The sequence below is a fragment of the Protopterus annectens genome, chromosome 8.part0 (genome assembly GCF_019279795.1).
Source record: "Protopterus annectens isolate FY-2018-M chromosome 8.part0, PAN1.0, whole genome shotgun sequence".
Taxonomy (NCBI): domain Eukaryota; kingdom Metazoa; phylum Chordata; order Ceratodontiformes; family Protopteridae; genus Protopterus; species Protopterus annectens.
The window spans coordinates 1,567,594,829-1,567,611,928 of record NC_056741.1 but is presented as its reverse complement, the minus strand read 5'-3'; the positions used below and the strand labels follow the sequence as shown (position 1 = coordinate 1,567,611,928).

The 17,100-nt window shown below is 37.5% G+C and overlaps 1 protein-coding gene across 1 annotated transcript in view; it reads right to left on the bottom strand.

The window, feature by feature from the left end:
- Positions 1–17,100, bottom strand: part of LOC122808514 — a 1,519,214-nt gene that overhangs the window by 1,292,142 nt on the left and 209,972 nt on the right. Inside the window, exon 5 of the mRNA XM_044079469.1 lies at positions 12,674–12,826. Within this exon, the coding sequence (XP_043935404.1) occupies positions 12,674–12,826 (153 nt within the window). The remainder of the gene's footprint in view (positions 1–12,673; positions 12,827–17,100) is intronic.

The following is a 17,100-nucleotide window of genomic DNA, read 5'->3' as shown; positions in this document are numbered from 1 at the left end:
ACTAAAAGTCATGGAATCATATATGTCTTCCTCTAGTTATCAAGATCATTATCCCAAACATTCAGTTTAAGGTTTTACTATTTCTCCTCAGCATTATCTAAAAGACCCCTAGAACAATTCCTATCATGCCCCATTCTTTATGCACTTTTCTTTCTGTCTTTGTTTCTTGTTCTTTTTTCAGGTTCGTTCGGGGCCCCCTTTCCCTGAGAGAACAATGACAATGGTATCCTTATCTTAGGCAGTATTACTGCATCAGTCATTCTTTTTCATGAATACTAAACAGAACAGAGTTTTACCCAACAGGGGAATGAAATGCATACTCCTAAGTACTTCATTTATCACGTCCCCATGAATATAGATATTACTGAACCAATTCATGTGTGAGTACATAGTTTACAACTATTGACTTTGTTTTAGCTTCATTAATTTTGTATCCTGAAAATACTTGAATCTATTTCAAAATGTTCCACAACACTGAAATGTCCTTTCCTGGTACTATCAGGTATAAAATAATATCATCTGCAAATACAGCCAGCCAGCTTTTCTTGACTACCAAACTAATTATATCCTTGAATTTCTCAGGCCTTTATTTTATTTGCTAATGGTTCTAAATATAATGCAAATAACAAAAGGGAAAGAAGACATCCGTGCTTGGTTCATCTGCTCAAACACAGATTACAGATAGGAACCCACCCCCTTTGTCACCTCCGAACCCTCACATATCCTCCTAATCAACCTTATAATTTTATCAGGGAATGCAAATGCTTCGATTGCTTACTCTGTCAAATGCTTTCTCTACATCAAGACCCAACAATAATAGTGGTATTTTCGTACCTTCATTTTCCATCTGTATTATCATTGTTCTGTTAATGTTGTCAAATGTTTGCCTCCCCTCCACAGAAAAACGCACACTGATCCATATCTATTAATTTTGGCATCAGCTTTGCCATTCTTTTAGCCATTCTAGAAATAAACACTTTATTGTTTAGGATTGAAATGGACCTGTATGAAGCTGGATTTCATGGGTCTTTACCCTCTTTAGGTATTACAGCCAACCCCACTTTTTTTACAGGATGTTGGTGCTTCTCCTCCTCTTAAAATACTGCTAAACAAAACGTTTCAGATCTTTATCAGTTTTTCCCTTTTAGCTTCCAAATGTCCACAGGAATACAATTTATTCTTGGGAACTTTCCTGTTGATTGGTTATACATCACCATTTTTATCTCACCCCCTCCTATCCTGTTAGTAATTGAGCCTCATCTACCTCTAACTTTGGCACATTTAATTCTTCCATAAACATTTCCATTTGTACATTTTCTTGATTTCCATATTTCTCAGCTTTATACAGATTTTCATAAAATTTGCAATATATTTCTAGTACCACTACATGATCTGCAACAGTGTCATTTTTAATCCATAATCCTAAATACTTAATTTTATCATGTCCCCATAAATATGAGTATTGCTGGACCAATTCATGTCTGTGTTCATAGTGTACAGCTATATCATTTTGCTGTATCATCATTAATTCTATGTCCTGTGATGACTTAAAACTGTCTCAAGATGTTCTACAGCACAGAGATATCCTTTTCTGGTTTTATCAGATACAAATAATACTGTCTGCCAATAAAGCCAACATTTCTTGATTACCATATCAATTATATCCTTGAATTTCTAAGTCCCTTATTTTCTCTGCCACTGGCTTTAAATATAAGCAAATAACAAAGGGGAAAGAGGACACACCCACCTAGTTCCTCTGTTCAGACACAACTTGGCAGAAAGGAACCCTCCCAGTTTAACTTTTGCTTCTAATCCCTCATATATTCTCCTAATTAACCTTATTACTGTATCATGGAATGCAAATGTTTCCACTGCCTACTCATAAGATCTCAGCTTACTTCGCTGAATGCTTTCTATGCATCAAGACCAAACAACAGCAGAAGTATTTTCTTACACACTGATTCTGTCTGGATCATCATTGTTCTATTAATGTTGTCAAATATTTGCCTCCCCCTCTAGAAAACCACACTGATCATTATCTATCAATTTGAGCAACACCTCTGCCATTATTTTAGCTATTACAGATAATAAACACTTTGTAATCATGGTTTAAAATTGAAAAGAGCCTATATGAAACTGGGTCTGGTGGGTCTTTACCGATTTTAGGTATTGCAGCCCCATGGCATTCTTCTAGAATGCTGGTGCTTCTCTCTCTTTTAAAATACTGTTAAATAAAACCTTCAAGATCTTTATCACTTTCTTCCCTCTTCCAAACTTCCACAGAAATACCATCTAATCCTGGAGACTTTCCTGCAGATTGATTGTACATCACCACTTTTATCTCATATTACCTTATCTTAACTATTAATGGCTGAGCCTCATCTACCTCTAACCTTGACATAATTAAGTCTTCCATAAATAATTCCATTTGTGCTCTTCCATCATTTTCACATTTCTCTGCATTATAAAATGTTTCATAACATTTCTGAAATAACTCTAATACCTCTACACAGTCTCTGGTTATTTTTAATGTCATAGGCTCCCCAAATCTGGCAACGACCCTTTCCACAGCTATCTTTCTAAAATCATGAATATTATCCAGATACTAACTTGTTTTCTCTTTAGGACTATTGTTCGGTGAGATTCGGTTTATTCTGCAATATTTTAACCTTTGTTAGCTTAACTCTTAACCGTATATTTTTCTTTTATTTCTACCCTGTTCTTAAACTCTACTTTCATTTTATCCCACTGACTAGCTATAACTTCTCAAGAAATTTCTATCTTCTTAAATGACTCTTAAATAATTCCCACTACACACTCCTTAAATTCCTATCTTTTTAACAGGTAGGTTGGAAAGTGCCAGTGTCTCATTTTCACTGCCATTACCCTCGATTTTTACCTTAGTTGGTATTAGCGTATGATCTTATATTGCTGTGAAATACAATTTCTGTCTAGTCTAGCCCATTTGTTGTACCTTGGGGAATAATATGCAAATTCTCTCCTCCTGCTACTGAATTCACATCTTCTATACCAAATATTTTCAAATATTTCTTCAAAATTCTACCCTCTTTTGTTATATATCCCTCAGATACATCCTCATTGCCGCAAATCAAATTCCATTCCCTACCTCTAAGTAATATTCCCTGACGAAAGCTGATTATTTCTCCCAAATTTTTCTTAAGCTCCATAATAGCAGATTTAGGCAGAATATAAATACATGTCCATGTAATCCCCTTCCCATGCCAGTAACCCCTTGCTACTACAAATTTACCATTATTATCATTTTGTTTCCTCTTCTATCACTACTGTAGCTTCTCTAGCAATTAGTATAAGTACTCTCCTTCTTGAAATGCTTTCTTTATCAAATTCACATGCTTGTTTCTTTTCAAAAGTGTCGCCTGTAGCATTGCTATTTCCATTCTGTATTTCTTAATATAATTCAGTACTCTTTCATAGGTAGGTACTAGGCTATCTGCCCGAAGGCATTTATAAGCCTAGCCAGAATGTGTTGGCTTTCACCGCCCCCTTATATTAGTTCCCTGTGCCTCTGTCCAGCAGAGCCACTGAAGTGATTCCCGGGGTAAACTTTCTATTTCCCATCCACTTGTCAAGGTTTTTCTTGAAGAGTGTTAGCAAGGAGCTCTGCCTAATGTAGATTGGAATCTTGTTCCAAAGCATGGGAAGCCTCTGGGACAGGAATCTATCCCCCCAGCATGCCCGATTTATTGTTGTGGTGAGGTTTAGATCCCTAGATCATGTGGCTCAAGGGGGGGTTTCTTTAGGTGGAGCAAGTCCATCAATTCTGGGTTGGACATGGCCTTGTATGTCAGGCAGAGATCACCTCTGAGTAGGCGGTATGCAACCAAGTACAGCTGGAGTTTCTTCAGTTGAGCTGCGTAGGGCATATGTTTGAGGCCAGTGATCCTCTTGGTGGGGTACTTCTGTGGTCTTTCCACCTGTTGCAGGTGTCTTGTAAGGTACATCCAAAATGGGGCGTTGTATTCTATGATGGGTCTGATGAGTGATGAGTAGAGGGGCACAATTACCTCTTTTAATCTGGATGCGAACCCTTTTGTGATTAGGTAGGCCACATAGAAGGATTTTCTAACCACTCTGGCAATGTGATTATCAAAGAAGAGATTACTATCTACTTGGGTCCCCAGATCCCTTATTACGTCTTCCGTATTTAGGGGACTACCACCTATGTGGTAGTTTGTGGGTACTTTGCTTTTTCCAAAGGGGATGACTATGCACTTTTTGGCATTTAGCTTGAGGCCATGATTTTGACACCAGGTATCCATCTCAGTGAGACCCTTTTGGAGGATGTCTGTGTCAGCCGGAGAGTCAATTATAGCCCCTAGTTTGCAGTCGTCTGTGAACTTGGTGAGCCATAGTCCTCCTGTGCTTGCCTGTACCTCTGAGAAGTATATGCTGAACAGGAGGGGAGGCTTTACCTGTGAGGCCATTCACTTTCCAAAACAATATGTTTCATGTAGCCATTATGATACAAAGTTCTTATTCCCACCTATTATATATGACAGCTTTTTCTAACATCGATTTCCAGCTTTTGTGTTACGTTGAAATTTTATACAGTTGTTTTTTGTCATCTCAATTTGAACCTATGTTCCATTTCACAAGACTTTCTGTTTTAATGAAAACCCTCAAACAGACACACACACACACACACACACACACACACACACACACACACACACACACACACAGCCAAAATAACCCATTAACCTAAAATGAACACACAAAACTATGTGCAACTTTAAATAATGAAGTTTAACCCTACAGATAACAAATGCCCCAAACTGACAGCTGTATACACAGGCAAAACCTAACCTAAAATGAAGGTTATCCATACTAAGACATATGTCGCAGCCTGTGCTCTTACTTACACAAATTGCTGTCTGTTCTTGTTTTATCTTTATTCCACTCTATGATGTGAAAAACAGCTTGTATGTTTTCAGAAAACATTAACTTTTAGACTTAAAAATGTGATCTGGCCTTTATCTCATACCAGTCAGCTTGTCTACATGAAAACCTAAGAATAAAATAAACATCTGCCCTCAGCTAAAGACTTCTCAAATTGAATATTCATTTCCTAAAGGAAAATGTTTCATTACTTTCAATGTTCGCTGTTTACTTGCTTACACACAAAAAAAAAAAAACTGTTATTATATTAATCCAAGGGCCTTATTCCAAACATTCAGCTATGCAAACATAAGAGAAAACATATCAACTCTACATACATAATAATCTGTGCACTTTTGCACCCAATCCCCTTCCTCAACAACCCAAGATTACACCATATTAACTTCAACATGCTTTTGTCCAGTCTTTCTTCTCTTTTTACATTGTAATGCCTTCATTTTTTATAAAAAAGAAGGAAAAAAGGCACTTGCTTACTTTAATATCTTTATCATATACATCAAAAACTGAAAATGCTTTCCTATATAACATGCAATTTATATCATGAAATGTTTTATATAAATACTGTTAAGAACAAACACCGTTACTTTTTTTCCTTTCCTTTTAGTGTCCTTCCAAACGTTAATCACATGGAGGGGAGGTAAACACTTTTCAGTGTCCCACAAGTTTAACAGTGTCAACAAAAGTCCAATCTTCCTCCTTTGTCCATGCAAAGCCATATTTCACAGATGTGACTGATGCTTAATAATCTCACATTTATTCACTAATTTCAGTGTTGCTGGTCTTCTTCCTGTTCATCTCCATTTCCCAACCACATACTTCAGTTCAAGTCGATGGAACATTTGATTCTTCTAGCCGACCCCTGTACTTTTTTTCATTTTCTCAAGACATTGAGACATTGGAAAAGGTTTCACTGGCTAAGTATCTCGATGAGCTTCATTATCAGAAGAATGAGAAGTGGAGACCCCTTCTGTTTGTTGCTCACTTTTTGTTGGACAAACGTTTGTATTTCTTCCTCAGCCTGTTCTGCATCAAAAAGTACTTTGATCTTCTAGGAAAAAATATTCTGAAGACAGCTGGATACAACACCTGGAATCTCACATCTGCCTCTTGACATTCTCTGACTGTGGGGATAAATTTCCTTCTTCTCTTTCTGGTCATCATTTTCCACAAACAATCTGCTGTCTCCAATTTTTAATACTTTGCCCTTCTGCAACACTTTGTCAGGATCAATTCTGGGTATGATTGCATCTTTACTAATACAAACTTTGTTACATTTTCATTGCCACATCTGGAGTATGCACATCATGTGCTCTTTCAATTAACACATTCTGCTATGGAATAACAGTCTAGTTGCTTATTTGTGCTTTCATAAAATGAACATAGTCTATTCCTTCCAGTTTCTCTGGCAGATGTTTTCCCTGCATGGTATGTCCTCTAACGCTACCATTTTCGAAACAGCTGTTCTTGTGAAGTAGCATATTCAGGTTCATAGGTGCTTACTAGGCAAAAAACTACAAGAGCCTTTTTAGCCTAGCCATGCATGCCCAAATCTCTGACAAGTTCTCACATCCTTGATAAATGTAAGCAGGGGCTTGGGAGATGAATCATTTCAGACTAATGGAACCTTTTCTTCATTTTGACCTCTGATTTTTGTAGTTTTATCAGCTCATTTGAATATATGTTTAAATCAGCCTACATTTTTTCAGTCTTTTGCGGTCTGAGTTTCTATACCCCTACAATGTTTCATTTAGGAGATTGAACTGCTATTTGCTGAACAGCTGCTGGATTCTTCCCAGTCAGTGTTTTCTCTTCATCTTTTATAAATGGTTTTCTTTCTAAGTTTCATCTTTGCTTGTAGTCAGGCAGTGTACTTAATACCTAGTAACTGAATTGACTAAATCTAGCACTGTTACTGGTCCCTATCTCTCAATTTCTTTTTACAAACTGGAAGAGATGAAATGAAGATGCTGATCAGTGTACGGCCATCTTGTAAGTCCCTTGCCTACAGTTCTTGAGCAAAGAAGTTGAAAGTTATAGTATCTGATGTCCTTCCAGCATTTATTAAACAAACTGAAATGGAAAACCATCCCTGAAGATTGACAGGGTCTGTTCTTCTTAAAACACCAGGTAAATGCTGAGATCATTAGCTCTGGACTGCTAATCTCTAGTGCTTATGTCACTCGTGCTAATTTACTGATTAATGGGTTTATCCTAACAGAATTATATCATAGCCCTGTTTCGGATAAAGTGCGTAATCAGAGAATGATTGATATTTTTTTCCTCTTCATTTTCTCCAACCAGTGGCAGCTTTTACAGTGGGCCCCTCATGGAAAAAGATGATCATGGCCACCCCCAGCCATTAGCACTGTGGGTGCCAAATACCTCTTTGTTTAGTAGAGCATATGCTCACCAGTATAATTTCACTAAATCAAAGACACTATCAGTGGTACAATATTTAATGAAGTTATGAAGATTGCTGCTTGACAAAACACTGTCACTACAACCAGAGATATCCTTGAAGGTTAAAGGAGAAGTGTTGCCAATCCTTAGGATTCTTCATCCTATGGGTTGTTATTATTCACCTGGGTTATTATCCACCTGGTTCAAGTACACATGACTGCTGCACTAGCTTTTGATGGTTTGACAAGCAATTTGCTGTGGTTGGGCCCCCCCAAATGACCACAGAGTTCATTTTGCCCAAGACTGTCTATGCTTACATGTGTAGGGGATCTTAATATATAGAGTAGTCACTTCTCTGATGGCAATCTTGTTAGATCAAACAACAGGCCAGCACATCTTTATGCAGAAATTTTCTTTATTCCAAGCAGTATTTAGCTAGAGGGAAACAAACTAATGACCAACCCCACGTTCCTCCAGCCTGCCTTTATAACTAACAGTCAGATGTTTTCTGAGCAGCTACTTAATTTTGAAATAAAAAAATTACCCTCCTGATATCCACAATCCAAGTCATGACCAGTTAAAAGTAAATAACAGAAGCATGAGTGGAATCATTTAAGGATAATAATGTTAGCAGAAATGTATTTACAGTACTGACATCAAGCTCAGTAAATACAGTCAAAAATGCAGATACTCGACAACTTGTGTCTGACCAGAGGAACCAGGCAGGGGTGACCTCTTTCCCTTCTGTTAATTTCATTTATATTAAGAGTCACTGGCAAAGAAAATAAGGGACTCAGAAATTCAAGGCTATAATTAGTATGGTAATCAAGAAAAGCTGGCTTTATTCGTAGAGGGTATTATTTTGTACCTGATAAAACCAGAAAAAGACATCTCAGTGTTGGGGAACATCCAGAGACAGTTTCAAGTCTTTTAGGATATAAAATTAATGAAGATAAACAAAGGCTGTAGCTGTAATCTATGTACCCATACATGAATTAGCCCAGCAATATCCATATTTATGGTGACACAATAAAATGAAGTATTTAGGATATGGATTAAAAAGGATTTGGTTATGGCAGTGAAGGATATGTGGGAAGAGACTAAACAAAGATAATACAAAAACTGAGAAACTAGAAGCTCTTGTTTATGGATATGGACAGCAAGATACAAGCAGTGAACATGTTTTAATCCCTTTAGTTTTAAATACAGGCCAGACATTTTTATTAACCAGAGGAGATGTTGTGGACAGTAATTAGTAAAGAGTTGAAGGGTTTTATCTGGGAGGGGAAAAGGGCAAGGCTCACTTGGGATAAATTCGATCTTTCCAACAAAACACAGTGGTTTAAGATTACCTGCTTTGAATGGATATTTTAGAACTACACAGTTAAGGCTCACATGCATAACACAAGCAGAAAGCTATAATTCAAAGTGGAAAGGAATGATGATGAAGCAAGAAGGAAATTCAAGAAATAAGGACAGAGTGGGTGGGACTTGGATGCAGATGCTTAAGGAAAATAACAACAGCCACAAAGAATAATATATTCATAAAGTAGCAGAAATTATTCAAAGAACCAAGCCAACACGAGACTGGAAAAAGTAGATTTTTGCTAATAGGGATGACTGCAATTAGGGTACAAAAAAAAACAGGCAAGAGGGGGATGGAATTTACTGGAGAAAACTGGCAAAGGAACCAATGTATTGGGAGTAAATATCTAAAGAGGGAAAGGTAAGATAATAGGAAGAAGTCAAGAAGACCTTTGGACTGCATGCTAGAGACTGCCTTCCCTATCAGGGATATTCATCTGAGTATAGGCAAAGAGAAAGGGATAGAGGAATCCTAGGTGAAAGACTTGCTCTGTTAGAGTTTTTAATTGAATCTAGAACAGAAGCTGCTGTTAAAAAGGGATAATTAGTAGGCCATGTAAAATACTGCATAATAACTATAGGAATCAATCAGAGGAGGTCAGAAAAGATTGGGAAGAAAGACTGGATAGGCAATTCACCCAAATATGCAACTATGTCAGGAGGATTTAGGATTTTTGTTTGGAAGCATTTGCATAGGTATTTTATATCCCAAGCAGACTCCAAAGATTTCTTCCTCAGGTAGATGGTAAATGTTGGAGGCGTGATAAGGAAAAAAGAGGTAGCTAGGAACATATGTTTTGGGAGTGTAATGAGCTGGCACACTTTAAAAATTCCCTACAGAGTACTCTGTCAGAAATTTTAAAAAATACAATAGTCAAAGAGAGAATAAGGAATGGTACTTTCAAAAGGGCCAAGTAGAGACAATATAAGTACCAGTCTGACACAGCTGCAGGTAAAGTCCACAAAACTTTAGTAAAAAAGAAATAAGAGAGTAAGCACTTTCCCGGTATATTCCTACTGCTTCTTCAGACTGAATACTAAAGAACACCAGAGTAATTTAAATAGAACATCAGTAAAACAATCAGCACATCAATTAAGCATGCAGTGGTTAAAGTGCCAGTACATAAAACACAAACCTATACTTGGCACCATGGATGAACTAGAAGATGTTATAGACGTCTATAAGCACGCCATTAATTATGGGACAGATCATCATTTTAGATTCTTAGTGCTTGAGATCATTTCAGAGAATTTAAGAGGGGGGACATTAGGAACCGGACTAAATCCGCTGAACAGAAGTGGATTCTACCTTTAAATACTGATAAAGCACCTGGTTTAAATAAGGTAGTCTCTCTTAAACCTTTTTTGAAAGCCAGACCTTTGAAACATTGACACTGCTATATAGGTTTGCGTTTTTATGTACTAGCACTTTAACCATTGTATGCTTAATTGATGTGCTGATTGTTTTATTGATGTGCTATTTAAATGACTCTGGTGTTCTTTAGTATTCAGTCTGAAGAAGCAGTAGGAATATACTGTGAAAGCGCTTACTCTTTTATTTCTTTTTTATTAAAGTTTTGTGGACTTTACCTGCAGCAGTGTCAGACTGGTATTTATATTGTTTCTACTCTGTCAGAAATATTGATTAAACAAATGGGTGCAAGTAAGGAAATGATTTTTTTGAGTTGGGATACAGGATCTGAATTGCCTAGTTACAGAAAGCCTAAGCCAACTGTATTTGAAGTACTGAATACTGTAACAGAGATAAAAGAACTGGAAGTGAGATCTTCAGAAAAGTGTAAAAGCAAATTACATAAAAAAAATGGAAATTGTTTGAACTATCCATACAGAATAATGTTTTGGAAGACTGAAGTTTAAGGGAAGGCAGGAATCGGTCAATTTATGTAATGCTGAATTGATGATAAATATACAAAAGAATATGCGTTATATATAATGTTTGCAACTTATAATGTGGTAATATGCATTTTTTTCTATTATATAAATATATGTTTACCTGTGTTTTAACTGACAATTCAATAAAGCTGTTAAAAGCTGTTAAAAAAACAAACAAACAATGCAGAGTCACACTTTAAAAATATCTGGGAAGCCACTCTAAATGAAATACTTAAAGTATAAACTATTTAGGTATATATTTTTAGCTTGAAATAATGTACTTAGTTCATAGCTGTATGTAGTGAGTGAGTATTATGCAAATAATCCTATATTTGATTACAGTTAGTAAAACCTGTAAAAAAGTGTACCTTAAGCTTTTTTCTGACACATCTATAAGAGCTGTATTTCAGGTTGATGTTAAATGTGATTTTGTACTTCTAAAGTTCAGATGGTGTTTTTCTTAAAAGGATACATTTAGTGACCCTGCTTTTTATGACATTTACCTTTACAGACTTGTCTTTTACTAACATTAATGATGACTGTTCTCAAGTAAAAACACTGCATGTTTTCCATGTAAATAAAATGCAGATTTTTTTTTTGATTGACAAATGTAAATTTCAAATGGGATAATTCTAAATGTGATGTTTTAGCAGATACCTTTTATTCAAAATCAAGGAGAATGGGTGCAATCTATCAACTAGAGAAAAATAAGTTTCAGGTCTGGCAGCAGCTAAGTCGATACATTTGGATATCATGCTGTTCTTGCCAACAACTGTACAGTTTTATTTCTTGATGGCTGTAACATTCTGAATCTCTAACAATATAGTATTAAAGAATAATAGCAACCCCTGGTGTTATTAAATTTGTCTCAACTTACTCCACCTGTTATGCCATTACAAGTCCATAAGGCACGTATAATCATTGGCAATAAACTACTCACAAATTCTGGAAGTAGAGGTGCGGTGAAAGATTAAGGAGAGTGAAAGATATGGGAGAACTGTTACAAATCTACTATATGTGTGAACACAGTTAAAATTTATACTCAGAGACATAAAAGATTAATGTTCCACAGACCATTTCAGTGAAATTTATTAACTTCCTTTAAGGTTGTTTGACCTTAGAAGGCATTATGATAAGTAAGGAAGTTCAGGTGACAAAGTATCCTGCATGTAAATTTGCAGGAGGCTTGACCTTCACATCACCAAAGAGAACTAAGCTTTTAATTAAATGATTTTTGTGGAAATGATCCATCTAGTTAGTGGGACACAACCAACAGCCAATATTCTGTGAGAAAGAAAACACAAGCCTGGCCCCCCAAAATAATATTAGCATTAAAAAAGCGGAGTGCTAGCAAACAGGAAAAAAAAAGTCAGAAAATGCAGGAGAAAATGAATATTAAACATCACTCTTCACTTAAAAATTAGACGTTGTCTGTTCGATTCTCAGTTAGAGCATCTTCTGTGTGGCGACATGCATGAATGGGCATTCCTTCGTTGAAGGTTGTGCGTTAGGCCCGGCAAGCCAGCACGTAAGACTCTACTGCCAATCATTGGCGGACCAGAGTTCCGCTGTGGCGACCTCTAACTGGGAAAAGCCGAAAGACGCAAACAAACTCTTCTCTTAAAAAAATAATTTTTGCAGGGGGCAAGTCTTCCACACCAGGCTTGCTATAACAGGTTCCAACATTTCAAATGCTTACCCACAAGCACATGTAACTCACTGTACTTGGAAACACTGTAATTTGCTTCACATTAGCTCAGTCTATATACAGTATACACATTATGGTGCATATGTGTAGTCTGTACATATCATATGACAATGTATATAATTATTGGCAATAAATCACTGTCAAATTCAGGAATTAGAGGTGAAGTAAACGTTCAAGGAGAGATATGGGAGAATTGTTTGGACACTACTCTTGGTGTGCACATGGTTATCATTTATACTCAGAGATGAAATACAAATGTACGAACCTCAGTGTCTCATTTCTGTACTTTCAAAGCACAAAAATAAACACCACACACTGTTATAACAACCAAATATGCACTAGTTTTCTTAAACTTTGTTTACTCACTTGTCTGATTTATCCAAAGCTGAAACAAGATCATGTCATTTGGGTGCAGACACACCACAGGATTTTGAATCGAGGGAATATGAATGCCATTCAGCCTAGATGTTACCATTTCAGTGTTTCTTTTGTTACGCATGAATTCTAAACCAGCGTTTTCTGTAGAAATATAAATATTTCATTTTAGAAAGGTAAAACAGTTTTGAGCACCATAAACTCAATATAAAACCAATTCAACTATCTGAGCTAACAAGAATAATCACAGTCATCCTACTGTGAGAAAAAAACATAAAATTGTAAAAATTCTTTCCAAATTTAGTAGCTACTGCCCTAAATACTATGTTCCTTATTTTATTAGATGACTAAAATATTAACAGCAACTGTCCCATGACAAAGATAACATTTTATAGCAAGATGACTTTTGGAAAGGTGGGATTCTTGAGATTTGAAGAGACATGAATGTTTTCATTTAGATCATATTAGGAATAAGATGGACAGAAGATCTAATTGACCAGACATTATCATTTTTATACCCAATGTATAATGAAACACTTAGGTGTGATACATTCAATTTGTATTTAGGATAATGGTCAACCCAAAGTGTCTGTCTGTGATGTAGCATATGATATAACCAAAAGCTTCAATTTCCTCAGTACAAGTGCTGCTCTGGGCTTTAATATTCCTGCTTATCAAGTAAAAAATTTACTAGTGCACAGATGAATCATCAGGTTCCCTTGGCAGTTGGCAAATAAACATGTACAGTGATATTCATAATCACTATGTATGTATGGAGCAGGCATGTATGCTGGTTGCACACAAGCAATGGCAACATGAGATTCAAACACATAAGCTGCACTCATGCAGCAGTTGGAAAGCTGAAAAGAACATTGGGGATGAATGACTATATTATAACATGCAAATGATGCAATTTTATTATGTAAGTGAGGTTTTGTATCCATCGTTTACCATTCTTTGTCACCGTTTGTTATAGAAATGCATGGTGCACACTTGCAATTACGTGCTATTTCCAGTCACTCTGCAATAAGTGAAGATGCTCAGATTTGCTACTAGCATTGCTGTATCCAGCCTTGAGTTGCTTGCTTGCTTGTTCCCAATGTACCAGACCTTGGTACTCTCCATCCTCAAAAGAGGAGATACAGGAAACAAATCCCACATTTCATCTTTGGGGAGCAAGAATTGCTTGAAAGATTCAGGACGGACAGGGAGATTATAAGGCCTTTGGTATATGTGTATGGCCCATAAACTAGAACTGAAAGAATCCATAGTTTTCCTGTTCCTAGGGATACCAACATGGAGCCCTCACTATATTTGCCATGGGGATCTTTCAGATGCAGTCTGTGAACACACTGGGTGTCTCACAGGCTCCTCTCTGTAAGATACTACAGCATTTCTTTTATATATTCTTTGTTCATGTGGATCAGCATGTCTATTTAACAATGCCACCACAGGACTTAGTCAGAACTATGCATGCCTTTTACAGAAGGCCACACCTTCCTGAGCTGCTTGGTAGCTATTAGAGTGCAATCTGGAACTGGAGGGTGGGGAGGAAATGTTACTATTCTACTAACTGCCAAGTAGTGTGTGATGCATGTGGCTGTATTATGAATGAACTGGCCTAGCATCCTTGCAGCACTCATGCTTGCTAGATAGAATACACAAGTTCACTGTTCTGCCACTTCCTGCATGGCAGGATTCCTTATGGTCACCTAGCTGGTAAGCTTAAAGTGAACAATTTTGCTCCCCATAGCTATTTCTCTATATAGTTACTTAGTTTTAATGACTAACCACAATATCTTCATGTGACCCTCCCTGACATGTTTTCCAGGTGATGTAGACCACCAGGGCCTTTATAAGTCTAGCCATACAACCAAACCCAATTGTGTCCCTGTGTATCATGTGCACTTATTAGGAGGGGATATGTTATTTATAAAGTTTCTAAAGGTTGGGTGTGTATGTGTGTCTGGGTTTAAAGAGCTTGCCGAATTTTATAGGTTCATAGGTAAGTACTAGGCTAATTGCCTTCATGGGTCATTTTAAACCTAGCCATTCTCCCTCACAGTTGAGAATCAAACCCTGTATGTAAAATAAACACCTTAACCATTATGACAAAACCCCAACCAGAGCTAATGGCATCAGTTCATAACCTGCCGGGAGCTACAGAGAAGAACTTTAAGGCTGCCCTGTCCTACATACAGATAATCACTGAGAGAGTGTTTTGCCTGCTGAAAGCCTGTTTCCACTGCCTGGATAAGTTGGGGGGATGACCTTCAGTATGACTGTAATACTGCATGCCAAATGCGCATAGCTTGTTGCATTCTCAGAACACGATCATGCATCAGTCTGCTGAGCAACTACAACAAGTAGTGACTGATGGTGGCAGTTCAGCTCCATCTGTCATTTGTCCTACCATTAGCAACAGCAGCAGAGGCCAGCAGACAGCAGGAGCACAACACCTCCTCTGGCAGGCTTGTGTACAGTACATGACAGTCCCGGCTAAGAAGTGGCAACTCCTCAACAACTACAGGTCATGCCATTCACCATGTGATGCTGTTAAGTTACAACAATAATACTTGGTGCATACAGTGTTACCTGTAGGCTGTGTTGAGTAGTGCATGGTCAGCTCACACCATACATCAGACATTTCTCCACATATCATACATAAATGTGTACTTTCTATGGTCATAGCCATAACTTGCGAACCTTTTGCATACTGTTTGGTCATCATGGTACAACTATTATCTATACCAGCAGGGTGGGGGTTAAAAAGTGGCAGGGACTTCAAATAGTGTCAACATGCTGAATAAGTGAATTGTGGTAATGAAGGTACATTCACTTGGTAATGCAAATCTCAGTGCTGTGGCAGTCACTAATGATTTTCCTTATGCAGCATGTATCATTTTTTTATTCTTGTGTGTGTGACTTTTTCTAGCATGTATGTAAGTGCAACTGCTGTCATTTCCAAAAGTGGTGGTATGTTATTCACTGTACTTTCTTCTTCCATTTCTTTCTTTTATTGTTGGTTGAGGAATGTATTACAGTAAAAGAAAGAGAAATGTGTAATACACAATGTCCCGCAATGACAGTGTTAGTGATGGCTCCATAGACCATGAATAAGTGTTTGCATGTCAGCTTCGGGCTGAGTTGCTATGACGATGAAATCTACTACGTGCAGGGGAAGCTCTTGACATTGACTGAACAGTGCTGCAGGACCTAGACCATGATTCAGAGGTCCTATCCTGTAATATGGAAATTTGACAAAGCCTAACTGCTTTAACTTCAGTGACTCCATATTCATACCTGCAGCAGCACTTTGTCGGGATACGCATGCTGTCAGGCCTACTTGTCCACCAAAGGTGTACCGTCCCTTGGCCACGACTAGTGCTATCAGCAACATGTGCCTGGTAAATCTTCAGTAATGGGTGGATAGAGGCTGTCATGCAGATTGCGTGAGCAACTATGCTCTGCATAAGGATTATGGCATTGCCCTTAACCTCCACTATTCCCATGTACTGGCAAATTTCTTCCCCCTGTAGCATACTAATCATCACACCTTAACTCTCAGTGGAGGCAGCCTGTGCCTGAACCATGTCATCGCACATCTGCTGCTGTGAGACAAGGCCTTGCATGTCTCTGGTGCCAGCTGTGGTTGAATTTCTTCCCCTACCACCCCTGAGTGGAGGCTGCACACCAGGTAACCACAGACAATGCTGCATCTTCCTCATGGGGTTCAGCCTGTTCACAAGAAAGAAGTGTTTTGCTGCAAAGAGATTCCCCTTTAGTAATGACATTTCCTCATAATGCACTGTGTGAGTCTGTCTCTCCTAGTATGGAGTTATCAACCTGTTGTGGGAGGGCCCTGCCAGTATGCTTTGCAACTGTGTGCCAGTCATCTCAGGCTGTGTCATGACTATGAGAGTTATGGCATCATACACTATCAATAGCCATTCTGCTGTCAACATCAGTCTACTATGGTGCACCACTGCATAAGTCAGTATTGATTAAGCTATCCTCTTTGAACAATTGTAAACAGTACTAAAGGTATAATGCCCATAATTACCATGTGCTATGCTCTGACTGTACTGGACCTTTGATGGCAATATGACATCTTTGTTCTTTAAAATCTTATATAGATTTGCAATAACTTTCCTTTCAAAAAGACAGCTTAATTTCACAGATGTAATAACCATCTACTACTATATCTAAGCCAATGAAAATAAAATCTGTCACTGCCTCCACTTCTTGTTCTAGATGACAATTTTAGTTTTTTTATGCTGAGCAACAAGCCAGCTTTTACAGTTCTTACATTCACCTTCATCAATGAGTTTTTTTAATTCTTCCTCACTTTCAGCCATCAGAGTAATATCATTTCCATATTAGAGGTTGTTAACATTTCTCCTGGGAATTTTGATTCA